The 25,922-nt window shown below is 37.5% G+C and overlaps 2 protein-coding genes, 1 non-coding gene and 1 pseudogene across 5 annotated transcripts; 3 read left to right on the forward strand and 1 right to left on the reverse strand.

Annotated features, from left to right (window-relative positions):
* Window positions 1–387: 387 nt before the first annotated feature.
* LOC149016987 (pentatricopeptide repeat-containing protein At2g29760, chloroplastic pseudogene) lies at window positions 388–2,232 on the forward strand (annotated as a pseudogene).
* On the reverse strand, window positions 2,142–19,054 carry LOC149016988 (kinesin-like protein KIN-7D, mitochondrial). 2 transcript variants are annotated; one of them, XR_016172745.1, is made up of 26 exons: window positions 18,272–19,054; window positions 18,043–18,140; window positions 17,508–17,597; window positions 17,264–17,316; window positions 16,590–16,655; window positions 16,134–16,187; window positions 15,804–15,863; window positions 15,416–15,494; window positions 15,231–15,298; window positions 12,912–12,968; window positions 12,727–12,831; window positions 12,382–12,486; window positions 12,042–12,149; window positions 11,808–11,939; window positions 11,466–11,645; window positions 10,206–10,436; window positions 8,240–8,380; window positions 7,084–7,203; window positions 6,924–6,974; window positions 6,613–6,660; window positions 6,278–6,424; window positions 4,530–5,285; window positions 3,495–3,624; window positions 3,302–3,408; window positions 2,632–2,660; window positions 2,142–2,451 (listed from the first exon to the last, which is right to left on the reverse strand). XR_016172745.1 is itself a non-coding variant. In XM_089151290.1 (25 exons), the coding sequence occupies exons 1-24, from the start codon at window positions 18,616–18,618 to the stop codon at window positions 3,323–3,325; spliced, it is 3,312 nt and encodes a 1,103-aa protein (XP_089007416.1). In that variant the 5' UTR covers window positions 18,619–19,054; the 3' UTR covers window positions 2,672–3,218; window positions 3,302–3,322. The 2 variants fall into 2 exon arrangements, 1 of the variants encoding a protein (XP_089007416.1); XM_089151290.1 differs by lacking the exons at window positions 2,142–2,451; window positions 2,632–2,660 and adding an exon at window positions 2,672–3,218.
* A 1,218-nt stretch (window positions 19,055–20,272) lies between these two features.
* Window positions 20,273–25,428, forward strand: XK-1 (xylulose kinase-1). 2 transcript variants are annotated; one of them, XM_089151291.1, is made up of 9 exons: window positions 20,273–20,447; window positions 20,546–20,787; window positions 21,820–21,959; window positions 22,059–22,311; window positions 22,405–22,537; window positions 23,222–23,310; window positions 23,733–24,010; window positions 24,929–24,998; window positions 25,125–25,428. In XM_089151291.1, exons 1-9 carry the CDS (start codon window positions 20,375–20,377, stop codon window positions 25,323–25,325), a joined length of 1,479 nt encoding a protein of 492 aa, XP_089007417.1. In that variant the 5' UTR covers window positions 20,273–20,374; the 3' UTR covers window positions 25,326–25,428. The 2 variants fall into 2 exon arrangements, with proteins under 2 accessions (XP_089007417.1, XP_089007418.1); XM_089151292.1 differs by having other exon boundaries at window positions 20,358–20,447; window positions 20,565–20,787.
* A 399-nt stretch (window positions 25,429–25,827) lies between these two features.
* Window positions 25,828–25,898, forward strand: TRNAG-GCC (transfer RNA glycine (anticodon GCC)). The gene has a single exon. It is a non-coding gene; the product is annotated as a tRNA-Gly (tRNA).
* Window positions 25,899–25,922: the final 24 nt, after the last annotated feature.

Below are 25,922 nucleotides of genomic sequence, written 5' to 3' on the forward strand. Positions count from 1 at the left end.
ATATGGATATTCTCAATTTGATTTAGTTGGCAAATGCCAAGTTCTCATACGGTTGAGTGCTCCCCAATGTAACCAAGACATATGTAAACTTGTTCAAGATGAATCTCAATTTCAAAAAAAAAAATTTAAAATTTAGATCCTAAAATGCTCTTTTAAGTATCAAACACCTCATAATATGAATTCAAGATTTTGAATTTAAGAATTAAGCTACAAACCCTACCTTATATTTAAATATATAAAAATTACCTCGAGATATTCCAGACAAATTTTTGCATAAACAAGTTCATTTGAAACTCGATTTGTTTTCCAGAAGAAAATTCATATACAAATCTGATCATACGTATAAATTAAAAATTTATGTTGGATATTTGGATCGTTCATCACTAATTTTGGCGGGAAAGAAGCCGACGTTTTACGTGTATGCTGTTTCGTGCTTCGAATCTGAGCTTGAGATCAAGAGTCTCAGATGCAGACCAGAACCTGCAGGCACCACGAAAACAACAAAGTGGACAGAGCTGCAACTCTTCTTAAATCCTGCGTCTCGCTTCCCCGCCTCAAACAGATCCATGCGTATATTTTCCGATCCAATCTCCACCAGAACAATTCTCTGGCTTCCACCCTCGTCTCTCTCTATGCTTTCTTCTCCTTTCCACGCTACACCCACCTCGTTTTTTCTTCTGTTCCGCAGCCAACCCTCTCCCTTTTCAACCAAAGCATCAGGGCTTTCTCCAAGATACCACCACTCTGCATTCAATCCATCCATCTATACCTTCAAATGATTCGTGGTGGAATCAGGCCCGATAATTTCACCTACCCCTTCCTCCTCAACTCCTGTGCAGCGCTGTCCTCTCTCCATTACGGAACGGAGATCCATGGACGCATTGCCAGGACAGGATTTGGGTCGTTCATGCCAGTTTGTAATGCGTTGATTGACATGTACGGGAAATGTAACGCCTTGGATTCAGCATACGACGTATTCGATGAAATGACTGAGAAGGATGTCGTTTCCTTTAACGCTCTTTTAGGAGCGCATGCGAGGCTGGGAGAAGATATGCACCGTGCACAAAACTTGTTTGATCATATGCCGGTGAGTAATGTGATATCTTGGAATGCTATGATTGTTGGCTATGTAAATAGTAGAGATCTAGATTCAGCAAGAGAAGTTTTTGACAGGATGCCGGAAAGAAATGTCGTTTCTTGGACGACGATGCTTGTGGGATACACCAAACATGGGCTTGTTGGGTCAGCCAGAGCTCTTTTTGATGCAATGCCGCAGAGAAATTTGATTTCTTGGACAGCGATGATCACTGGGTATGCTCAGAATGGACAGCCTGACGAGGCTCTAGCATTATTCCATAGAATGGAGGAAGCCAAGGTGAAACCTGATGCTGCCACAATGACTGGGGTTATCTCTGCTTGTGCACAGTTGGGAGGAACTGAGCTAGTTCATTGGGTTACTTCTTACGTGGATCGACAAAGTATCGAACGAAACGAACGAGTTCTCACTGCGCTAATGGATATGCACGCGAAGTGTGGTAACATGGAGGAAGCATGTCGCCTGTTTGAAGAAATTCCCAAACCCGATGTTTTCTCCTACAGCGCACTCATCACGGGGCTTGCTTCTCACGGACACGGACTCAAAGCCCTTGAGATTTTTCGTAAAATGCAAGCTGCAGACATCGAACCAGACGATATCACATTTGTTGGGGTGTTGTCAGCTTGTAGCCACACGGGTCTCGTTGAAGAAGGCTTGAAATTCTGGGAGAGCATGGATAAAGTTTACCAGATCAAGCCTGGTGCAGATCACTATGCTTGCATTGTTGATATGCTTGGACGTGCTGGGCAACTTGAAGAAGCCTATCGGTTAGTCAAGAGCATGCCAATGGGGCCGCACCCAGGAGCTCTGGGTGCTCTTCTCGGGGCTTGTAGGGAATACGGCAATGTAGAGATTGCAGAGAATGTTGCTAAGCAGCTGTTCGAGTTGGAGCCACATAACACTGGCAATTATATGCTTCTTGCTAACATATATGCTTCAAAGGAGCAATGGGATAAAGCTGCTAGAGTTCGGGATTCCATGAGAGACAGAGGTATAAATAAGCTTCTTGGTTGTAGTTGGATTTGAGACCAATCCTTAGTACACTTCGAAGCAAGGAATGGTGGTTTCAAGCTTCTCAGCTTTCAAATTTAATAATAGAAAATTTGGTGGTTTATGTATATCCCATTCTTATCTCACAGCCGTGAAGCTTTAAATAATAAAAAATTTAATAAAATAAATCAACAATCTCTTATTTTTTGGGTAAGAATAGAAGTATAAGGTTACCAAGAGAAACAAAGATGGTGATTTCTCCCTCTCTGCCCCTAGTTCAAACTTACTAAGATGCCCTTCTGTTTCCTCGTGATGTGCAAAAATAATGCGAATTCTGCCACCACTTCTCGCAATTCTTCCATGTTCTGTTCATTATATTTGTTAAAATGACTCGTTGCTTAAAAACGATTCTCGGATTAAAGGAGAGCTATGTGTTAAGATTATAATAATGACTCAAGATCGACATTTCAAAACCTACTAATGTGATTAAAGGTGGGGTTCCTCACTCTTAGAGTCTTACTGGAGGATATACAAGAGTTTCATACCTGTAAATAATAACTTACAGCCCTGGAACCTGCGAATAGAATAAAAAGGGCACGGTCAGATGTAACAGGTTCATCTAAGGGTGGAAAATGGAGCCAGACTTTCCGCCCACATGCTGACAAAAAAATATAGTGAAGAGCCGTTTCAGACTCACATTCACTATTCCACTTCATGAAGAAACATTCTCCAAAAACCACTTCTAACCTACATTTCAAACCGACTTCACAAATTTAAGGCAAAAAATGAAATAAAAAATAAAAAACCTGAACATCTGACAAAAGAGTTATTTGCTCATAGAGAGAAAAATGAATGGACAGAAGCTTTCTTCTTATTTAAGCTTCCATCTCATACGTAAAAGGAAAGATGCAAGAGACCCAATGCTGCCAACAGTCTGCAGAGGATACAATTTCTCAATACATGATCCCCTTACCTCCCTCCCTCTTTTTTTTTTTTCCCTTGTTTACAGGAGAAAGACAGACAAGAATATAATTCTACACCATTTAACAATTTACATACAGGCCAACCAACTAATGAAAGAATTGCACTAAATATTTGCACAAACATGAAGAGTAGTTGAGTGGAATGTCCTCTGAAAGAAAACCAGCCAGGGTTAGAAAAGATACTTCGGGAAATAATCATACTTTTGGCATGAGGCAAACGACAGTTCAGTACCTTGGAACATATTTTGAATTGTCATGAAGTGAACGCAATCATCCTATCAGCTATCTTTGTGCGACAAATTGGACACTCAGAGCAAGCAAGTGAACAAGGCTTGCATACTGTCACACCAGAGAGTTTTTGATTGAAATTATTTCCAAATCTAGGCAGAAAGCACAAATGGTACTAGAAAGTCAAGGTTACATACAGCAGAAGTGCCGGCAGGGAAGAAGTATTGCTGCAGTGGGTTCTTCAAAGCATACTTTACACATGTGAGAGTTTGCATCCCCATCCCCCAGGATCTCGAGCTCCTTGTCCTTCATCTCTTGCATCCGGGCCTGAGAACATTGAGATACAAAGCAGGAACTCTAATTAATACAGCTTCAAGCCACTGAGATTAAGGATTGTTGGGAATACATCTTTTACTTCAGTCATCTGCTAGTCCTAAAAAAAATTTCAGCATTCATTCTTTGCATGACCATTGATTCTCTAAGTCTAAAATGTGAAATGTACACAGTGTGGCCCTTTAAGCAATTGGAATCCACTCACGATTGAGTTTCAGTAAAATTATTTTGATGTTCATTCAGATTTTTGTCTTTCTTGACTTGTTCACAACTCCCACAGCTGGCTGCCATATATTACTTGAATGTTGATCATCATGAGCTGATTGTTTGTAAAATACATAAAGGGAATCATGATTGCGTACTTGTTAAATGCATCCTAGTTTACTCCAACATGTTTAGTTGTAATACCATCCAGTCTCAAGAATTCCTAGGGAGCTATAAAGACGAGGTATTGTCAACTGTTCTGGCATACATTTTTGACATCACCAAACCATTCCTCTAAGATCTTAGGCCATTGACCAATCCAATATATTGTGTACCTGGCCAAATTATTGGCTGCATGCCAAAATATGCAAAATAGCTGGTCAAAGTGGACATGCCCAATATATCTGGGTTATTCAAAGAGAAATCATCTAAACTTACAAAGGTATATATAGCTGGCAGAAATATGACTAACATGCTGCATTATCCTATTCACATGTGATCTTGAATAAGAGATCATAATGATACGCAAAGCACTACTAATTCATAAAAACTGGAACCAGAATCATGTAAACCCCACAAAGTGAATAGAAAAAAGCAATCTTTATAATTAACACCCAATTCCAATCAGGAAGAATTTAGATCCAAAAAACCAATCGCATGCAAGTAACAGCAAGCTGAACAATATTATTGCTTACCTTAAGGCGAACAACCAAAGGTTCTAGCTCAGGACCATCATGAACATTTTTCAGATCATCTGAAGATTGGATATCTTTCACGGAGATTTCTTCGCTATCATTGCCATTTATTTTTGGATCACTAGCAATATTGGTCCCATCATTAGATCTCTCACAAATATTTTGCTCTGTGACAGCTGCCCCATCTTTCTTTAACTTTGCGACAAGAACCCACATGTTTGCTAAGTCATTTTCCAGGGCAGCCTCCCTCTTCTTTGCCTCCTCAGCCTTCTTCATATATTCTTCTTCTGCTAATTCCTTTTCTGATAAAGCAGCCTCAAGAGCAGCCTCTCTTTGTTTTCTTGCCAGTAACTCCATCTTTATATCATCCGGATCAAGATTCCAAAACTCCACATCATCATATACCGTTCCCGAAGCTTCATTACACCTGCCAGAGAAATATCCCTTTCTCCCAGACCTACTGACTTCATTCTTGCCATCAGAATACTTGCGACTAGCACCATTACCACTCGAAACCCCAGCACCTCTGGAATAAGCCATTTCTTGAGCAGCCTGAATCTCTTTTGCTTGTCTTGCATTCTGCAAGGAGAGCTTGGTGACTTCACCAGCCAGGTTTTTTAGTTCAACAGCAGCAGCGGATGCCAATTCTTTTGCATAACAGGCTTCCTCTGCCAGTTTTTGGTTCTGTACATGCAATCCACTGTTCTCCCCCATAAGTTGAACATGTTCTAGTCTCAGTTTTTCATTCACAATCTCCTGCTTAGAAGAATTAATAAAGCTAACTCAGCAACAAAACTGATTGACAGTTAATTTATTTCTTTATATTTGGCAGGAGGCAAGCGAGATTATGCAAAACATAAGAGAAACAAAGACTGATACACCAAGATGTGAATAGCCATGCCATATTCTCAGTTATCCCCTATTTACTGAAAAATGTGTTAAAAGTTAAAATATAATGATTTTTTTTTGGTGGCAAAAAGAAGTCTATTATGTATTAAAAGAAAACAACTTCCACTTTCTGTTGTTGAGGAACATCAAATGAATATAGCTTTTCTACTAACAAGGTTGCACAAGTAGATGAAGTAGACAGAAAGCATGAGAATGTCAATATAGTGAATAACTACCAATTAAAATTGGGTTGACAGAGAAGAAAAAATAGGCAAGACACGTTTATTGGAAATTCCTAAAACCAACACCAACACCTGATAAACAATCAATGTCCAGATAGTAAGCCCTTCAATGTAACATAGTTGAGGTAATGCGAGACTGATGAGGTTAGAAGTATATCACATGGCTGAGCATCATATCGATGCTCAACAGTGTTAATCTAACTGTAAGAAAAAATGCTCCAACATAATCAACAAAAGCACTTATAGTTCTAAACTGCAGTAAATAGGGTTAAGGAATCCAGGAACTTAACAGTATGGATTTTGCAATTTTCACGAGTCCAAGAAGCAAAAAGGTGGGGGAAGGCCAGGAGCATCTGGTGGTCTTTAAATTGATTGAGCAAACACTTTCCAACTTTACACACATTGTACTCTTTCAACTTCAAAATATTCGATTGGTTCTGACTTCCAAGATTTATGGCAGAAGCTCATTGGGAAAAGCCAACAATCATGTTCTAGCTCCACAAGTAATACATACAGACAATAAAGGGAAATTACTATGATAAGATTACTATTGTGAATTAAAACATCAGATTACACTAGTAGCCAAATTTCAGAACATCAGCAAATCCCAATAATCACCTGAGACTGTATCTTCCTTTTCAACTCACTAATGTAGTCTTCAGAGATGCATTGCTCAGAGGATAGTGACGGTTTATCACCCATGACAGAGGCCAATTGCTGCTGCAGGAGTTGCACCTTTTCTTGCAATTCCTTGTTCTCTGAACACTACTCAAAAAAATCAATTAATATCCATGACAAAGGACAAGAATTGGAGAGATGACCCAACCCATTAATAATGCCGTATAGTTCAGCTGTATCTCTCTGAGCTAAAAAGAGAAAAAAGATTGTGCTTGTGTGTGTATTTTGCCACTTTTTTATTCTTTTTTTAGGGGATGGAGGAATGTAGGTATTACCTTATCCTGTAGCTGTTCCTGAAGGACACGATTGTCTGCTGACTTTATCTGTATCCAGATTCCAACTGAATTACTAATCTGAACAATACCACTAGCGAAAGTTGCTCCCACACAGCAACACCAGACTTAAAAGACTAATAATCAAGGCAGTTCTAGCTGCCCCCCAACAATATAAATAAATAACTGTTCTAGCAAGTAGCAATGAAGGTACTTCCAGATTTGAAAGATGAAGTGTAACATAAATAATATATTCTGAAACCCATCTCTGTAAAGCCAAAAAGTTCAATAACTATACCAATATGTTTACCCACCTCTAGCTCAAAGCTTTTCTCATTGCATTGAGCCATCAATTTCATCACGGTCTGTTTCATGGGAGAAAACACAATATAGTTGGAAAGAATGATATGAGATAGTAAATCTCAAAGCTGGATAAAGACAAGAAGGGTAATGACAATACAGACAACATCGTACCTGCTGCATATCAACCGATGATGCATTAGACATGGAAGCCTCACCACTCTCAGTAATCCGCTGCTCTAAGACCCTCATTTGCATCTTTTTCTCTTGGATTTCACGTTCCAATTTTTCAATCTGCACATGTTTTTTGTAGAACACACCAAACTGTATATCAGGACATGAAACAACCTTTACTAAAAGAAGCACAGATGTGAATGCGTTCAAGCTTTCTGGTAGCATGTACATAAATTCTATAAAAGAGGTAGCTTTTCAAGTGTATTGTCTTATGAAAGCTGTCCAGCCAGCCTACCAACAAGTAAATATGGAAGATACAGCGAACGACCAATCTAATCAGCATTTAACAAGAAGGTATCCAAGCTACTACAAAAATGACACTGACAGTTCTGTTCTCCATTTAACTCTAAGCTATTTTGCAGTTATAGAAGAACAGAAGAATCCAAAAGCGTGCCACACATTGACACAATCGCATATGATATTACACCTGCGGGAATTCATCATAATGATATATGAAGAGAGGCAAAGCATGGCTATTCCTTCATAAATAATTGACCAAATTATTTGGGAGGATCTGAAAGGAGGAAAATAAGCATTTAAAGTAGGCCCCTTTTTAATGCACTTCTGTACAAGACCTATCTATCTACATTTAGAATATGGAACTTGAGCAAACTTGAACATGGCAGTCTCTTAAACAGAAGTAGACAGTTCACAACTCACTGTCTCTTAGTGTTTATGAAATGAAAAAGAGCACCCTGTAATGAAGGAATAAGAAGTTTCATTATAAAAGCTTTTATTGACTAGCAAAGTTAGCAATACAACGGAAAACGTTGTTCCATTGTGAGTGGTCATGAGTTCAAATCATGGAAACAGGCAAGAGGTAAGGCTGCACTGGTAAAAGCCTAATGCACTGGTTATGCCATGTTAGCAATATAATGCAGACTCCAACTTACCCAGAACAAGCAACTCAACTTTTTTTCTAAAATAATCTGAGTTTGTATGGTTCCTGCCCAAGTCAAAACATGGGTTTTGAGACTCTGAATTCACACCACAGCATCTAGGACCGTGTGATTTGTTCTGGACTTTCACCTTCTACAGATGATCAGATTAAATAGCTTTGGCAGGAAAAATAAGACGCAGATTGAAGAAAATATACCTGAGTTTTTGAGGCAGTGGGATCATTCACAGACTGCTCCACTAAACGCTTAAGTGTACTGGTGCTGAATGCAATTTCTCCAGCAAGCATCTTAACCTGTTCAACAAAGAGATCCATCTGATCTGCCATTGTCATCCCAGTCTGCATCCAACAAGAGAATTGAAAGACATAAATAGTCAGAAGAAAGGAAACAGGGGGAAAAAGGAGGAAAGAGAACTGCTGACATCGTGTAATCCCAATATTCCAGAAGTAGCTCCATTACTAACCACCAGCTAGTTTTGAAACTTGTCATTTGACTCATCATACAAGTTTCCAATTGCAATCAATACAGGAATATGGGATAGAAGATCCCATATACAATTGTTTTTTTCTGTGGCAAGTCAATTTTTTTGGGTAAAAAAGCTTCCTTTTGGGGAGAGAGGAATATCTATGGGGAAAAAAAGACCCATGTTTCAGTATGGAACACTTCCAGGCACCCAAAAAACAGCAGCTAATGTTAGCTATTGACAAAATGGTAAAATCTTTGCTAGTACAAGCCATAACAGGACCCTCTTTTTAGATAAGTGCACTATAAATGTTAATATGCAATAAAGATTGTTCAATTAGGACAAAAAAGACTCCATGGATGGGTTTTATACTTTTATGGGCCTTAGGGTCCCTCTTCCAGGGTGGTTTTATTGATTTAATAGGGTCTCTTCTCAAGCACATTTTTTATGCAACTTCATAACCCAAATGGCATCTTCTCTTAAGAATTGCCCCAGGGTTGGGTTATATGTAATGGGTCTTAATTTCCATGGGTTAAATTTGTAATAGGTCATATTAGTAATTAAGTTGAGCATGAAAACTACTCATTTACTTAGTTTATTTTAAGTTGTCAGGGTTTAAATTAATTGAACCAGTCTATGTGATCTAATTTAAGTTAGCATGTGACTAGCACATTACCAATTAGTAGTACAATGATTCTATTTTAGTTTCCTAGCCAATTGAGTTAACCTAATAAGTTTAAGGATTGAGTCAGACCTTTCCTTTTTAAATAGGAGTCTAATTTTAAGCCTATTTATATAAGGTTCTAGCAGGACCTATCATTGAACACGAATTTGATTATTGAATTGCCGATTGTGAGCTTGGCTGTGCTGCCTTCCTTCTCTGTGGGAGAAATATCTCTAGCGTTAAAAATCTAGAACCTATGTAATCTGTTGGATTATGAATAAAGGAATATGATGACACTAGTGAAAACAATTGAGGTAAAAGATATTTCCATCACCCATCATTCCAATTGCTTGATACAGGTCAGCTGAACCCTTGTTTAGAGAAACAGTGAATCAGGTTCCATACTGACTCAGCTGCCATTAAGCAGAACAGGTAGTACCTTTAGACAGTTGGATGATCTATAGTAAGAATACCATCTCTAGTGGCAGTTTGGAAGAAACATTTCCAGCCATGTTAGAAAATGAATATGATTTGAGTTCAGTTGATTGCTCAGTTACAGGTAACCCCAAAGAACGAGAATTGGTGTCCCTTAAGGAGTTGTTCCACATTAGATGAAGTGGTAGAACAGCAGGCTCTTTACTGACTAGTCATACATTCAAATATACTTGGAGAGCATTTCTAGTTATTGTTTTTCTCACCAACCAACCCTTGTCCTTCTTAGCACCTAAACTAGCAGAATCATGGTATGTCAAAAGCGGAAAGTTTGTTTTTATCATACATCCCCTGCTCTCTCATATATGCGAACTTGGATTTTTTATTCAGTACAGGCGGAAGAAAACCTAACCCCCTAAGTTTGGAGGTGTTCTTTATAGTTGCTTTCACTGTAACCTACAACCATCATAACATGGACACTGAAGCAACCTGACAATTTTCATGATAATCATTCCAATGTTAATATAAAATTAAAACGACATTCTGATCACCATGGATTCTAGAAGTAGTAAAAATGCATGTACAGAGGACAGAAAATGCATACTGATTGCATTCTTGAACTGCTGGCTGTCCCACTGAAAAGTTCACCAGCCTGAGTTGATTCTGTGATTGAACTGCTGATTGGTGACAAGTCTTCATTCCATTTGCTAGACGACCTTTTGTGTCTAAGATCATTGGATGTGTCTGATGGACCTGAAACAATGGAAGATGGAGAATCTCTTGGATTTTCGCCCTCAACAAGCAATGGAGACCCCTCACGCAGAAGGTCCAATTTCTGGCATTAAATGATACAACTGATCAGAATTTTTAGTTTATAAAATAAAATAAAATTAAAAAAATAAATAAATAAAAAGATCTGGATTGAGACATTTCTACATAAAGTAAATAATTAGTCAACCACAAACATATCCAACTTCAGAATGGGGAGCTCCCAAAAACCAGATGTATACTCGCAAACAGAATCTAATTAATCCAATCCATGAAAAATTATAGGCCATCAAATTATAAAGGACTGAAGCGATGGCAGGTCATCGTGGCCACTAGATTATAACAAAAAATTGAAGGAACAAAAAGAGGTAACAAAGTATATTTTTAAGCCAAAAGAGAGGCAATGAGCAGTTCAGGGATGCAGAATTAGCCTGCCAAAATGCACAAGTGCACATGCACACACATACTACATCATTAGCTGCTTAGCAATATTAATATCATAGTTGTCATGACATCTAAGTGGCCAAAGGCGTAGTCAGGGGCACATATTCGTGGCAACCAAGGTGCCAGCTTTAAGGACCAAGTTGACACTAGTGAAGTCAACTTGACACCAATAAGGGCCTAGGTGAGATGCCTTGACATGCATAATTGATAATTCTTTAAACCACTATATTCTGCATAATGCCTTAAGAAAGAGGTAAACCCACTATAAATATAACCTCGGGAAGCAAATTTAATGTTTCAAAATTTCTTTGTAGCATACAGTGCCACACTATCCAAATGTATAAAATTAAAAAAAAAACTAAATGCCAAAAAAATCTACCATACTGGAAAGATAACTGCAGGAACAACTCCATCTTCCTATGCTGGACAAAGGAAGGTGTGCATACTTCGGGGGAAGCCTAGTTGTCTTAGCAGCTAAATAATCAACTAAGCTTTCTTGTGCGAGTAGCAAAGGGAACTCACGTAGCAATCTAAAAGTTTGTGAGCGGAAGTAAAGATTTTGACCTTCTCATTCCTTACCAACTGCATCAGTTCATGCCTGTCAATGTGATTTTCTATATGAGGGAAAATCAGTAAAGAGATGGGAGCTTACATCATCTTCAACAGAATGGTGTCGTTGATGGTTAGGAACATCACCCAAATACCCAGGAATGGCATTCTTTGTAGAAACAAGGATTAACTTGGTTAATCTCTGGATTCTACTCATTAGTGCTGCCTTTGCTTCCTCTTCTTCTTCCAATCTTGACTGCATTTTCACTTGGCCCAATTCCAGCTGTTCAAAGAATGAACAGGTGACAAAATGACACTAGTCAGAAAAGCTAAAACTTACAAAAATGACTCTGATCTAAAAAAGTAACAGAATTACACATTTGTCAGCTGTAGCCAACTAATATGTATAAGGATCAGTTCTGAACATATTAGTATGAAAAGAAACCTGTTGCCTCAAGCTCATAATCTCCTCATGACTAACACCAATTAGCATCCCCTTCTTTAGCTGATCAAGTTCTTGTTTGAGGCTTGAAATTTCTCTCTGGTACTTCTTAATCAGTGACTTCTCATCAATGATCTAGAAAGAAGAAAAAAAAATTCAATTACAGTGTGGTTTTAGGGTTCTCATCTTACTCTATTCTAAACATACCCTATGGCACAAAATAAATTAATTGTTTACCCTATTGCGTGAAGCATAGATTTCCACTCTCTTCGCCCTGCTTGCAAACTTCAATGTATTATGAGTCTCCTCCATGCTGCTTGATGCCGGAGTAACTGTGCATATGAGCTGCAGAAGATGCACGAGCTAATTAAACAAACAAAGACTGAGGGAAAAGATGAGCAATATGTAGTTAGCTTAATTAAATCACTACTTCAAAGATCAAGAGGGAGAGAGAAAGAGCAAACAAATTTGACACAGGAAAGAACTGTAGCTGTAAATAAGAAAAGGGTAGAAAAACAAAAATGCAGCTTGAAACGATTGCTCAATAACAAAGGATTGTTCACTGCATGATACTCACTGAAACATGCCCATGTCCACTCAATGACGATTGCAGAAGACGAGTAAGCTTGGAATCACGATATGGGACATGAGACGCTTTCCCCTCGCTCAATTTTCCAATTACCTTAAAGTTTCAATGCAATCAGTGACCAAGTTTTATATAATTATAGAATACTAAATCCACAAGGAAAGTTGAACATGGCCAAGGAAAAAAAATCCTAACACTAGGTAAACTATTTTTAAATCAATGGATAAAATTGTCGCATCTCACATGTTAAACCATAGATAAGTCCATGGCATAGGTTATCAACCCCCCACCCAAAAAAAAATCAGCCTTGATTAGTGCTTAAGCATTAGCACCTACAGTTCCAAGAGTAAGAAGGCTTTTATTTATGTAAGATCCTTCCTTTCTCCTCAGTCCAGTTGTTTCCGTCTTTGAACTCTCTGATCCAGCTAAATCAATCAAATTCTACGAAGAAACACCAGAAAGTAAGATGGCCATCTGTGAAGAGCAACAACCCTAGACACAACAGTAAACAATCAGCATACTAGTTGAGAGAATATCACTCCATCATATTCGTCACCATGAGCACTACTTTCAATCATCTGCAAGAAATTCGAAAAATTATAAACAAATGTGATTATAAGTTTATTATCACGAACGGGCAACAGATAGTACTAGGCAAGAAGACTAACATATATATACTATAAAAAAATAAAAAATAAAAAGAAGAACCAAGTAAAAGGAAGTAAATAGAAAAAATAATGCAGATTAAATATCATCATAATAAATACAAAGGATTATGAGTAAAACAAAATCAACTAGACGACATATCTCTGAGTGCCAACATATGCTTTCTCTGCTATTTCCTTATGGTTGCAAAAGAAGTAAGAATTCACACATTGATCTTCCTGCAGAAAATTGTCCAAATTTAACAATTTTAAAAAGCAAAAGATCCACCTTCATTTGATCTTAACCAGTAATCATGGTTCAAAACTTTGGTTGAAATGGCTAAATCTGGCGAAGTATATAGGTTTCAAGTGGAATCAGAACATAATGCAAGGCAACTCACAAGGTATGCAGAATCCTGAATAAGATTAAGCATTTTGACAGTGCTCATAAAATTAATACTTGGAGATCTTTTTCTTCTATGTATTCTCTCCACTTCTTGCAGTTCCTTGTATTAAGTTCTGATCTTGTCATACTACAAGATGATTTTTCTTCATCCACAATGTTTACTGTAGTTGTTTTAATTACTTTGTGTGTTTAAATATTATCTTATTTGTGGAATAAGCTATATTAGAGAAAGCAAACATTGAAGTATGACATACAATAGTGACCTAGTATCCAAACTTCAAAACCAGACTACCATTTTGGATTTATTTCTTTTACAATCTAAAGGTTCCAACATCTTTAGAGACACTTAATTAAGATTTTCTAGAAATTTCGAGCCAATATAATCATCTTTTCCTAACACAAGCTCTTTAAAGGAAATAAAACGCCAAATCCCAGTTGAAATACAAGACTCAAATACAAAGTTAGAACCAAAATCTAATTCATTCCAACATAGGAAAGCTAAAACAATTAAAAGGCTAAAATTAAAACTGAAATAATTTATTTAATTAAGTTCAACTCTTGTAGGAACAAACCTCATTGGACCTGTTCTTTTTGGGGTTGGACCAAAACCAATTGAACAAGTCTATTGTTACTGCATCAAATAGTTCTAAGTGAAACCATGGTAGTACTTTGTTGTTTTCAGAGGGTGCCTTCACCTTTAATTGACCTTGATTAACAGTTCATCCACGTCAAGTACAATAGAAAATAAAGTGATAAATGCATAACCATATTGATGAAAATGAAGACCACCTAAACAAGAAATACCCCATGAGTCTCATAATTAAATAAGCAAGACCCTACAACTAGGACTCTAAAACAGGAAAAAAAATTAAATTTAAACTTTATAAATTAACCTGAACTTGATCCTACTAATGATGACTCGAACCAAGGGGTGGAAAATGACAATTTAGCCCCTTGGTCAGATTTGGGTCCCCCCCTAGTTTGGGCCTTCTTCCAGATGGACTTGGACTTCTTTTGGGCTCTTTGGGGGCTGGTTACGTCATGCATATAGTAATATGTCCTAGAAACACCAGATGCATTGTTCCATCCTAGAAAAACTCCCCCATCACCCAAAAGCTCAAAATTCAAGTAACCATTGACTGACAATTTTTTATTCTGATTTTCCCTTTTGAAAATAAAATAGAAATATATTACCAAGAAAAAAAAAGCTCGATGGGCTAGCATACGATGTACTACCTAAAAGACCCACTTCTTACTGTTCCTGCATTCTTTGTTATCAGTTCCAAGAATTTGTCTGTAAAATAACATTGAGATAATAGATTCCAAAGAGTGATCATGGTTGTTGCATTCAACATTTTCGATGAAATTATTTCATGAAGTTTGCATAACGCTTATAATCTGCAGACGCAAAACTTGCTATTCTCAGGTCTCTGTACTGGAATAATCAATTTGACTGATCTGAACTCTACATATAATGTTAATCACAAATCATTCATATTTCAGTTAAAATGAAAAATTTATTGCTATTCATGTTAACACCATTCCGTCACACACTTAAAAGTTCCTATTAACCTTCCCTGCACCCACACAGGTAAGAGGGAAGAGAAGGAAATAATGCAACTAAAACAACCATCTGTGTTTTTTTGCGTGTATATGTTCTTATGGAGGTGGGATTTTGGATTGTAGTAAAAGGAAATGGAAAAAGTAATTAATTTAGCATTTATCAATTATCAAGTTGGTACTCGAGAAAGATAACAACAGGAAAGTTACTCTAGCAAAAAATGAAATACCAGTGTAAATATGGTGTGACTTCGGCTACTGAACAAGTTGAAATTATTTGAACCAACGTGACGATGCTCTGTCATTATGAATAATCAAATTAGAGACCACAGTTAGAAACTTTGACGTATAATAAAATGTCATCCAAAAAGGAGAACTTATACAGATAGATAATACCATAACACTAATTAAATACCTTCTCCAGAAGCAATAAAAGAAAGAGCATGCCCAGGGGATAAAACAACCTCCTCCTTTATACCCTCAACATAGGTTCCCTGCAGAAATTTTTGTCACATACTTAGTAACCCAGGTAAAATCAAATGTACCCAAGGAGCCATCCGTCTAAAAGGAAGAAAAGGTTCATCTGTACAAATATGAAATTCTTCCTCCACCAAATGATTCTTTCATCCAATAGATTGATTCCAGTACATAAGAAAACCGAATAACGATAACTGGAAGTTTCATATTGATAATATGACTACCGAGTAAACTTAAAATAAAGGCTATGGCTACAAAACCCTCAACAATTGCAAGAGAGGCAAATTTTATGATTCACATATCTTGAAAAAAATTAACTTTTGAACCTGAACATCTTCCCTGACACGTAAATTTTGTCCCGTTGGATCAAGCAAGTCATTTATCACCTATAATCATAAGAAAAATGGTAAAAGTCAATACTAGAAGAGTAATAAAGCTAAAGATGGTAAAAGCGAATACTCATATTTAAGTAACATATGTAGAGATTAAAAGTGCAAATCCAAAAAATATAGAATTGCTAAGTTGATATATCGGAATTAACATTCTGATGTAACATCCAGGTCAGCCAAAGGAAACCAAGATAATCTTTATGGTTTGATTCACAATGATTATCTGTAGCAGTTATCTTGATGTGAAAAATGGTTTGTACCACTCACCTCGTTATAAATTTCAAGATATGACACACGAAGTAAGAACTCTCTTCCAGGGGTCTGCGAGGAAACCAATACAATTAAGCCAGACAATACTCGACAAATAGAGTACAGGAGGGTACTGAGAAAACAATTTAAACATTGACAAAGTTATGGAATTCAGTCCTGCAATTAGTGTATAACCTTCAGGGTAGCATCAAACAGACACCATAACGCCAGTAGATAATAGAAATCACTGGTAGAATATTTCAGCTGTCATAATGATCCACTAAATTTTTTTCAAATAACTTAAGAAGACAGGCTTGAGCTAAACTAAGGTGTTGGGAATTTAAAAAAGCACTTACTGTATACTTCAATGGAATTAAAGCAACAACAACAACAACACGATATCTTGGTTAAATAAAAAGGTTACCAATAACCACTTCCCAACATCAGCATAGTGAGCAGTGTGAATAAGCTTACATCTTGGATAATGCTGAACACGTCCTTGATGGCCAAAGGAATAACACCCGGAGAAATCTGGTCTCCCTGAATTATGGAAAACAGTTACAAGATCAGGGTAAGAAAAAGTAAGTTAAAAGCATCCAACTAATCGCACAATGTTTCGGTTCCTAATGAACACGTTCCAAAAATAAAACATGCACTTATATAATTGACAGACGTCAATTGCAACAAAAGGACAATAAAGTTCAACTGGAAAACATACACCGAAAAACAACATAATAATTAATATAAAATGAAAACACTCCTGGATCATCAGAACAGAATTGAAAGTGAAAGAGAAACACAACCATAAATGCATGTGAAAGCACAACAGCATGCATACAACTGAAGCCAGCAAACTCATCTGAGTCCTTTTGTGACCCAAAATCTGATACTATGTTCAACTACTCCCTGTTTCTCTGACTAATCCAAATAATAGATCTTTATAACCTAGAGATAAGCCCAACCACTACGGCACAACAAACTCCAATAATCTCATCCCAAGAGAATTTAAAAACAGCTTAACATTTGGTCGGAACTCAAATCACTTCCTTCATCCACAACTCCACATTCAACATTTCTAAAGACAAAAACCACAGAAATGGAGGCACCAGGGGAGCAACTTCTTAATCTTTAGTAAACAAGGGACTTACATGCATAGTGTGCGTTTTTCCACTGCTAGTAACACCATATGCAAAAACAGTCCCTGCATTGTGAGTATGTATTGCTTTAGTTAAGGATCTTTTAGATGAAATAAAGTCAACTTCATTAATTGCAGCATTCTACCCAGGTGGAGGATGAAGGCATTCAATTCTTTATAATAGAGTTCCCATTCCAGGGCAGCTAGGATCAATTCTAACAATGCAAATAATAGATTCTCAGAATAAGAGACAGTACCATTGACACCTTCCATAGCAGCCTTGACTACAGGTCGAGCAGCTACCTCATAGACTTGTTGAGAAGTTGTGGATGGCCCAAAAACTCTATCTGTAAAACCAACAGAGCATATTATATACCAACCAGACAGAAATAGCAAGTATATCAAATTATCATACTAAAAACATTAAACAGGCGTGCACCCACAAAAACACTATGGATAACACTTCAGCTTCCAGTTCTGTAAGCAAGAACGAAGGGTTTAATCCAATTGGTCAATTCTGTGAGGAAACTGATTGTTTCCAAATTGAGGCCATTTACACAACTATGATCTTAATTAAAACAACGCTATCATGGCCTCCAGAGAAAGCATTAAGTAATACCAAGACAAGAACAAGAAGTTAAAATAACAAAAGAAGGTTTGCACTCATCAAACTAGAGGAGAAGGATTTAATGTAATCGAAAATGCACGAACTGAAACTGTGCTGTTTTGGAAAAATTCCTTAGTGACAGTCAAGTATGTTCCAATTAAAATCTAGAATTCAGGTGCTAGTACCAAATGCATACGCCGTAGCAGGATTGAACTCGCTGCGCACGATTTTGTCTCCATCAGCATACCATGAGATTTCATCTCCTCTCTGAAATTCCCGTTCGCTACAACCAGAAATCCCAAGTCAAAATCTTTCAGTTGCATTGACTAACCACAACCCTAAAACACCAAACTGCAATTCCTCCAATGAAATTACCGAACGGATCTACCAGTGTCGTTCTAGATCTAAACACACCTCATCGGCCTAAATCGAACCGTGACTGAAATGCTATCTCCCGATCTCGACGAGTCAACTGGATCTGCAATAACCTCGTCCGCGGAAGAATAACCAACCGGTGTACCGCCGGCATAGCCTCTGGAGCCATGGTACACTGAGTCACTGCAGCCACGAGTGGGCGTCATAGATCGAGTTGTGAATCCACCACCAGAACCATACAATGAAGAAGTTGATGGAGAGCTAGAACGAGGAATGAATCTGCCGTTGAGAAGCGAGGACGATGACGATGAAGAGGAGTAAGAAGTCGACGTTTTCCGGTGACTAAAAGGTGAATTACTCCGTCCCCTCGACGACGAAGCTGCCATTCCCCAAACCACCCAGGACTGATGGCGATTGGGATTCCTTCTTCAAAGAGATTAAGGGAAGAGCATGATAGAAACAGTAAGTCGAAGAAGACGAATAACGAGAACCTGTTTGTCAGTCTTCACATGCTCCAGAACACAAAGTGAAGAGCTGAGTATCGACTTTTCTTTTCCTTCGATTCCTCGAAAAAAAAAATTTGAAGAAAAAAAATCGCCAGACACTTTGAACTTTAAACTTCAAAGAGATCGGCTAGTGGGAGCGAAGCACATAGTAGAGTGAGAGATTCTTATATTTCTCCATTTTTCAAGAAAATAAGAGTTGCAGAGCAATCCCCGAGAAAATAGAAACAGCGACAGACTTGTAAGTTACAATTTACAAGTTTAAATTTGAAACCCTGAAAGAAAGGAAGAGGAAAAGAAAGAGAGAAAAAAAAAGGAAAAAACATAAAAGTCGTATAAAGGACTTCTATTAATTGGTGATTACTTGTGACGGGTTTTTAGCGGTAACGTGTGAGTTGTGATGACGTGGATGAAGGTTTGTCTGAATATCTGAATCGACTTTAAAGTTTAAAATTGAAGTTGGGTCATTGGGTGTAATGTGAAAACGGAAATTCCCCGCGCTGTAAGCCAACGCTTTGAAAAAATTAAACTATTAAATGAGCGGGAATAACCGAGTCACCGTGGACATTGAAAAAAACCACAACCTATACTAGGGTGTGGACAACAAATTCACCATAACCCCGTAAGGGTATAATCGGTACGATTTCGGTAGTTTGATACAGTTTTGGTATGGTACAAATTTTGAATATCGAAAATCATAATTGTACTGTACATACTTACACGTACAATACCATTTCGTTATTTGCAAAAGCAAATCGGTTCATTTTATGTATTAAATTGATGCGAAAAAACGGTTTAAATACGATATCTAAGTATGATACAATTTTAATAGAAACAAATCCATGCCACTTTTATTATTAGTTCATTACGATCTTAATAAATTGCGATAAAAATCGATAGAATTTAATATTAACAAAGACAAAGCAATTCAATCTAAAAGGATGAGTGAAAGATGAAATGAAAAACTGAAATAGATAATTAAGGATAGGGTAAAAGTAAAGTTTTTTAATTGTAATATTACATTTATATTTTCTAATTTGATACGATATCAATTCGATAAAGTTTCGTATCGTACTGAATTTTGAATGTTTTAGACTGCATGGTTCGTCACAGTTAAACGGTTTCCATACATAATCAACACACTTGTCCATAAGGTGGGGTAGGGTAAGGGAAGAAGAAAGAACAAATAAAATTCACACAGTTAGATTCTTGACATTTATTTGATTCAAATACAATTTTTTCTTTTTAACAACAAAAATAAGAGAGAATATTTGGATATATATATATATATATTTCATGTATGAATCGAAAATATTTCAAGCATCTAACCATGTGGTTTATAATTTTTCCTTTTCATGCCAGTGGAAGATACAAACTCTATATGGACCACCATGCATGGGAAATAAGATTGTAGATTAAGGCACCAGTCTCGAGGAAATAAAATTGTTGATGTCTCATATTTGACCGTTAAAAACTTAAAATAGATCCACGAGTGTAACGGCTGCGGATCGTGTGGTTGAAACTAGAGGACAGGATAGAATTCCGTCATCCACTGGTATCTGTATTTGTCTTCCGAGTTCTCGTATTACGTTACGTTCACTCAGCCACTGGTCGCCGAAGCACAGCTGAGCTTAGTGAGATGCTTACCTTAGTTTCATACTCTCCTCCATCTTCTCCCTTTGTCTCTTCCCGGCAGTCGGTTCAGATACAAGGTAATCACTCTTTTCTTATTTTCTTTCTATCTTCCACCAGCTCAGTTGATTTGATTTACAAGTTATTTTTTTAACATATTTGATTTGGTACTAACCAGGGCGCCTTTGTCTCGGAAGAATATTTCTAAGAGCAGAGAATTGTAACCTTCTAAACACGAGGATCAGAAGAATGGTGGTCCTGAACAGCATTAAAGAAGATGCAGACGTTCGCCGTCCAGTTGAAAGTAGTCCACACCTCTACCTTGGTATTGATTTCGGCACGTCTGGAGCTAGATTTGCCTTAATTGACGACCTAGGCACGATCCATGCCCAAGGCAAAAGGGAATATCCACAGTATCTGGTAACGTTCCATATTCTTCTCTCCAACCCCGTCTCTTTGAGATGTTTGTCGGATTTCTTACATAAAACATGGCCATTTTGAGTTTCCTCTGCTTTTCTTTGTCAATAGGAAACTCTGCGAGTGCTAACCATCATCATTAGCATCTGGTAAATGGCTGCCAATCCAAATAAATTTTTGTTTAGTTTTGAGTCCAAGAAATTTCAAACTGATTTTAGATTTTGTTAGATCCAAAGGGTTTCAACTTCCCAGCATCCATTCAAGGCACCCAATTCAACGGGTATGCCCATTTATTTGGATGGATGAGGAATTGTAGGAGAAGATCAGTTTTTCCCTAATATGAGTTTTAATTGTTATCGTTGGATAATTTATTGCCACGTGTTACAATCCTAATGACTAATTGTAGGGAATTGCAGGATTGTAGAGTACGTGAACCCCATGGTGTAGGTATCTTTTGATTCCAAACAATATAGATTGAGAGATTTCAATATAAGTGACACGAACATACACCTTTGCATATGGATGTGTCTTTTGAAGCTAATCACCAAAGAATAGTATTTTAAACCCAACCCAGACCAACCTGAACCGAAGTTACTGAACTGAATTGATTCAGCTACTTTACTTCCAAAAATTAAACGTTCTTGTTGCTTCAGCTTACACTCTCAATTGCAAATAACAAAAAAAGAAGGGAAAGTGTTTTGAAACTGAACACTCTTAATTTAACAAACAAAATACAACAAAGTTACAAATAGGTTGAGAAATCAACAGGTTCCTTTCAATGCCATTGCATTCATATTGAGTCATGATTTTCAATGCCATTGCATTCATATTGAGTCTGTGGCATGCTACGTACTCTATTGGCAGTCATACATCTTGATCCGATTATTTAATGTAAAATTTGGTTAGCAAAAGAAAGCACTGACATTTTATAATCAAAATGCATGTATTTTCTAATTTAAGTTGCCCCCATAATGTTATTTTCATCCCATGATTGCTAAACTAACTTACGATTTCATTTTTTTTTTGTCTAGACAGAGTGGAAATACAGTAGATTGGGCTAGGTCCTGGAAAATGACACTGTTCTTGCTACTTGGAGATGTCCCTGCTAGCCTGCGTCCGTATATTGCTTCAATTTCTCTTGATGGAACGTCTGCGACAACCATCATTGTCGACAGGTAGATCCTTTGCAGAGTCCTTGTCCTTTCTGTTCCACCTTAACATGATCACTTTGTTTGAAAGTTACTGAACTTAAGCTGTCAAATTCATGAGTGCAGTACCACAGGAGAGCCCTTATGCAGACCCTTTCTCTATAATGAGGCCTGTCCTGATGCTTTACCAGTAGTCAAGTCTGTTGCCCCTGCAAACCATACAGTTTGTTCTGGTTCCTCAACCCTCTGCAAGCTTGTTTCATGGTGGAATTCTTATAATTTAAATAAAAAATCTGCACTGTTGTTGCATCAAGCGGATTGGCTGCTGTGGCATCTCCATGGAAAACTTGGTGTGACTGATTACAACAATGCTCTAAAGGTATTATTGCTTTGTGCTGATTCTCACAATCCACTTTGCACTTTTGAGTCTCTGTACGTGGGAGGGCTGCTAAATTTTCTGAACTTATCGCAGGTTGGATATGATCCAGAGCTTGAGTCCTATCCATCATGGCTGCTTTCTCAGCCATATTCACAAGTTCTTCCTGCTGTCCAGGGGCCAGGGACTTTAATTGGTTATGTAAAACAAGATGTTAGAGAAAAATTTGGTATGTCAGATTTTCATTCAAAAACCGAATAAGAAAGCATTTAGATTGTACAAGAATATCATATCTACTACTATTAGCATATTTCCTAAGATATCTAAATTATCAGTTCAATCGTGTTGTTGTAATTTATTACTGGGAAATGCAAATTTCCACCACATGAGGTCCTTTAATTTAATTGTCTAAAGGTTTTTCTCTGGGAAGTATCAAGAATAACTAGCATTGACTAGTAATACAATATTGGAATGTGATGGATCCTGTGACAAAAAGGTTATTGATGTGAAATTTTTTCTGTCACTGTGGATCATCTTCTAGTTGAAAGTTGTCATGGATAGTTTGAGAAGAAAAAACATTTAATGATGGGTTCTCTCTTATTTCTGCAAATGTGAAGGGTGCACATATTTCTTGTTGTATAAAGATGGTTCATTTTATGAATATGATTGATGTGGCTCCAAGACTGCTTAATATATTAACTTTATACTGGCAACAAGGAACAAACTGAGTTACTCATACTATCTTTAAACCTAAAATTGTTTTTATGGGGGGTGGGGGGACAAAAATTGTATCATTTGAGGAGTCTTGAGTATTAATAGAGTTAATGATCCAAAGATCTGAATATTGAAATTGATGATATTTTCATCCATTCTTTTTTACTTTACTGAAATCCAAAATTCACAATTTTCGCAGGATTACCAAAATATTGTGCCATCTGCACAGGAACGACTGATAGTATAGCTGCTTTTCTTGCAGCTAATGCTGGACAACCAGGGCAAGCTGTGAGTATCTGCTGAGTTTTGTCTTCTTTTTTTATCTTTTCATATCTACCATAGAAAAGTACGGAAAGGACTGTTAAATTGGATAGATATACACGTGCATACATGCATCCAAAGGGGGCTTCTATTCAGCGATGGAGGATCCCATTCACTTGGATGGATTCCACTAACCATCTAATTTTTTGTTATCTTAAAAAGGGAACAAGGGAAGTGGCAGCTATAGAATATTACATGATTTGGTATTCAACCAGCTTTGGCTTGGGAGATGCTGGATGGAGCCCCATTTGTCAAATGTATCTTATCCTCCCTGGGATGGATGCATTTTCATTACCGTTTTGTGTTTTAGATTCCTTTTTGTGCAATGTAGTTGAGCTTATTACCACCCCCTTACTTTCTTTAATTGGTTTTATAGTGGTTGTGATTAGGTCACATCTTTGGGTTCAACACTTGCTATAAAGCTTCTCAGCAGCAGTCGGATTGAGGATGCTCGGTTTGGGGTATATAGTCATCGCCTTGATGATAAGTGGCTTGTTGGTGGTGCCTCCAACACTGGAGGAGCTGTTCTTAAGCAGATTTTCTCAGACGAGCAGCTGGACGAATTAAGTAAACAAATTGATCCCTCAGAACCCTCTCCACTGGATTACTACCCGCTGCCAGGTGTTGGTGAAAGGTTCCCTGTAGCAGACCCAATAATGGTACCAAGGTATATCAAATTTGCAAATTTTGAAAGCTGAAAGACCCCAGATATATTTTAATCTTATCTAGCTTTGTCATGGAACATCTTGTCAACATGCTGAAACATTTCCTCAAAGAGTATGTGAATCAAGTTATGAAGTGTGTTATGACAATATACTGTGAAACTCTTTTAGAAGCATCATGCTCTCCTATTCTTTGAGTTTTGGAAGATGACCAATAACCTGCAACCTCTGGTTTGTGGAGATGAATGATGCATTACAACTATGGCAAAAGCAACTAAAGCTCACAACAAAAGTGATGTCTAGGCTGAAGAATACACTGGGGTTTCCTCATAGAATAACATACACTTGGAACATTGCAAATGGACTTAGTCATAGAAATTAGGGTGCTTTCATGCTTTGTTTACACAAGACGCTTTCCGGTGGCGAAGATAATGCTGTTAGGAAGTATTCCTTTTCTGTTGCCAACACCAGAGGATGGGCCATGCATCAGCTGGATTTTGAGGAATGTTTCCATGCTGCTTTATTTGGGTTGAATACAAGTAGGTTAAAATAATATAGGTCACCCCCCCTTGATGTTGTCCTCAAGTGTATACCTGGTAGTGTTGTCTGACTGGTGGGTGTGATGCTGTTGAGTATGGATTTTATGAAGCAATGAATATATTTCAATCTCTTTTCCTTGATGCGGTCTCTGTACTAGAACCCAAGGAAAAACCAAAACAAAAATATAATTTCCTCTCTGTTGATGACAGGCTTAGGAAGGTAAAGCATTGGATCTTCTATGATTGTTTTTGATCCACTGGCACAATACTTCTTTTGGCAAGTTAGGAGTTTATGGCATAAAACACTGTTCACAGTTCGGGTAAAGGCACTGACGTTTGTATTTAAACAGAAGTTGATTGATGCTTTGCCAATCGTTTTTTCAGGTTAGATCCACGTCCAGAAAGTGACTTGGAGTACTTGCATGGAATTCTAGAATCCATTGCACGAATCGAGGTATGGTGACTCCATTTATCTGTTATGATTACTATGCAAATACGAATTCAATATGGAAATTAAAACATACAAAATTGTAAGGTGTGCCTCATGATAAATGGAACCCCCAATTTACATGTGATACAGGCACAGGCCTATGGATTACTGAAGGACCTAGGTGCAAATCAAGTGAAGGAGGTTTTCACTGCTGGAGGGGGTTCAAGAAATGAGAAATGGACGAAGATAAGGGAGAGGGTGCTTGGTTTGCCAGTAAGCAAGGCCATTCAAACAGAGGCTGCATATGGAGCTGCTCTACTTGCAATGAAGGGTACCCAACAAATGTCCTAATGACTCTGATTGACTTGAATAGAAGTTACAAACCATCGCATAATCATCCCATGGGGACATACTTGTAAATTGTGTTATAATAATTCATTTAACTTGTAAGTAATGCAGCTCTTGTATGCCTTATTAGAGTTGGTTTTTCAGTGTTTGGTTCAAAATGGTTTTTCTATTAGTGATATATAATATATATGTAATCAAAGGAACCATTAAATGTGGTCACATCTCATATGCGGCGGAGGAAAGTGTACTTGGTTATGTAAGCTCAATTTCGTAAATCTAGTGGAAGAACTAAACTTTTGAAAAAACAACGATAAAGTAGGGTATTTGCTCAATAGGTAATAATTGGTACATCTTAATGAAGAAGTCATGGATTCGATGCTTCCTCGGGCATATGTAGTAGTCTTCACTTCTCACCAATTAATACAAAGCTATAAGTTTCTTGAAAAAAAAATCTGGCAGGTTTATTTAGATCTTTAAAATTTTGGCGCACGCTTAGTTTCATCAAGCACCAGTGGTCTAGTGGTAGAATAGTACCCTGCCACGGTACAGACCCGGGTTCGATTCCCGGCTGGTGCAGTGTTTTGAATGTTTTGTTTTTCG

Source organism: Hakea prostrata, chromosome 4 (assembly GCF_041222555.1).
Source record: "Hakea prostrata isolate BN-2017 chromosome 4, UWA_Hpros_2, whole genome shotgun sequence".
NCBI classification, from domain to species: domain Eukaryota; kingdom Viridiplantae; phylum Streptophyta; class Magnoliopsida; order Proteales; family Proteaceae; genus Hakea; species Hakea prostrata.

What these genes read in the sequence shown, in the direction of transcription:
- LOC149016988 (XM_089151290.1), bottom strand. Translation starts at nt 18,618, where the DNA reads ATGGCAGCTTCGTCGTCGAGGGGACGGAGTAATTCACCTTTTAGTCAC. An exon ending in GCCTTCTTACTCTTGGAACT is followed by an intron (nt 12,487 to 12,726) that starts GTAGGTGCTAAT and finishes TGAAACTTTAAG; the next exon opens with GTAATTGGAAAATTGAGCGA. An exon ending in ACCATTCTGTTGAAGATGAT is followed by an intron (nt 10,437 to 11,465) that starts GTAAGCTCCCAT and finishes ATTTAATGCCAG; the next exon opens with AAATTGGACCTTCTGCGTGA.
- XK-1 (XM_089151291.1), top strand. Translation starts at nt 20,375, where the DNA reads ATGCTTACCTTAGTTTCATACTCTCCTCCATCTTCTCCCTTTGTCTCT. An exon ending in ACAACCATCATTGTCGACAG is followed by an intron (nt 21,960 to 22,058) that starts GTAGATCCTTTG and finishes TCATGAGTGCAG; the next exon opens with TACCACAGGAGAGCCCTTAT. An exon ending in CTGGACAACCAGGGCAAGCT is followed by an intron (nt 23,311 to 23,732) that starts GTGAGTATCTGC and finishes GGTTGTGATTAG; the next exon opens with GTCACATCTTTGGGTTCAAC.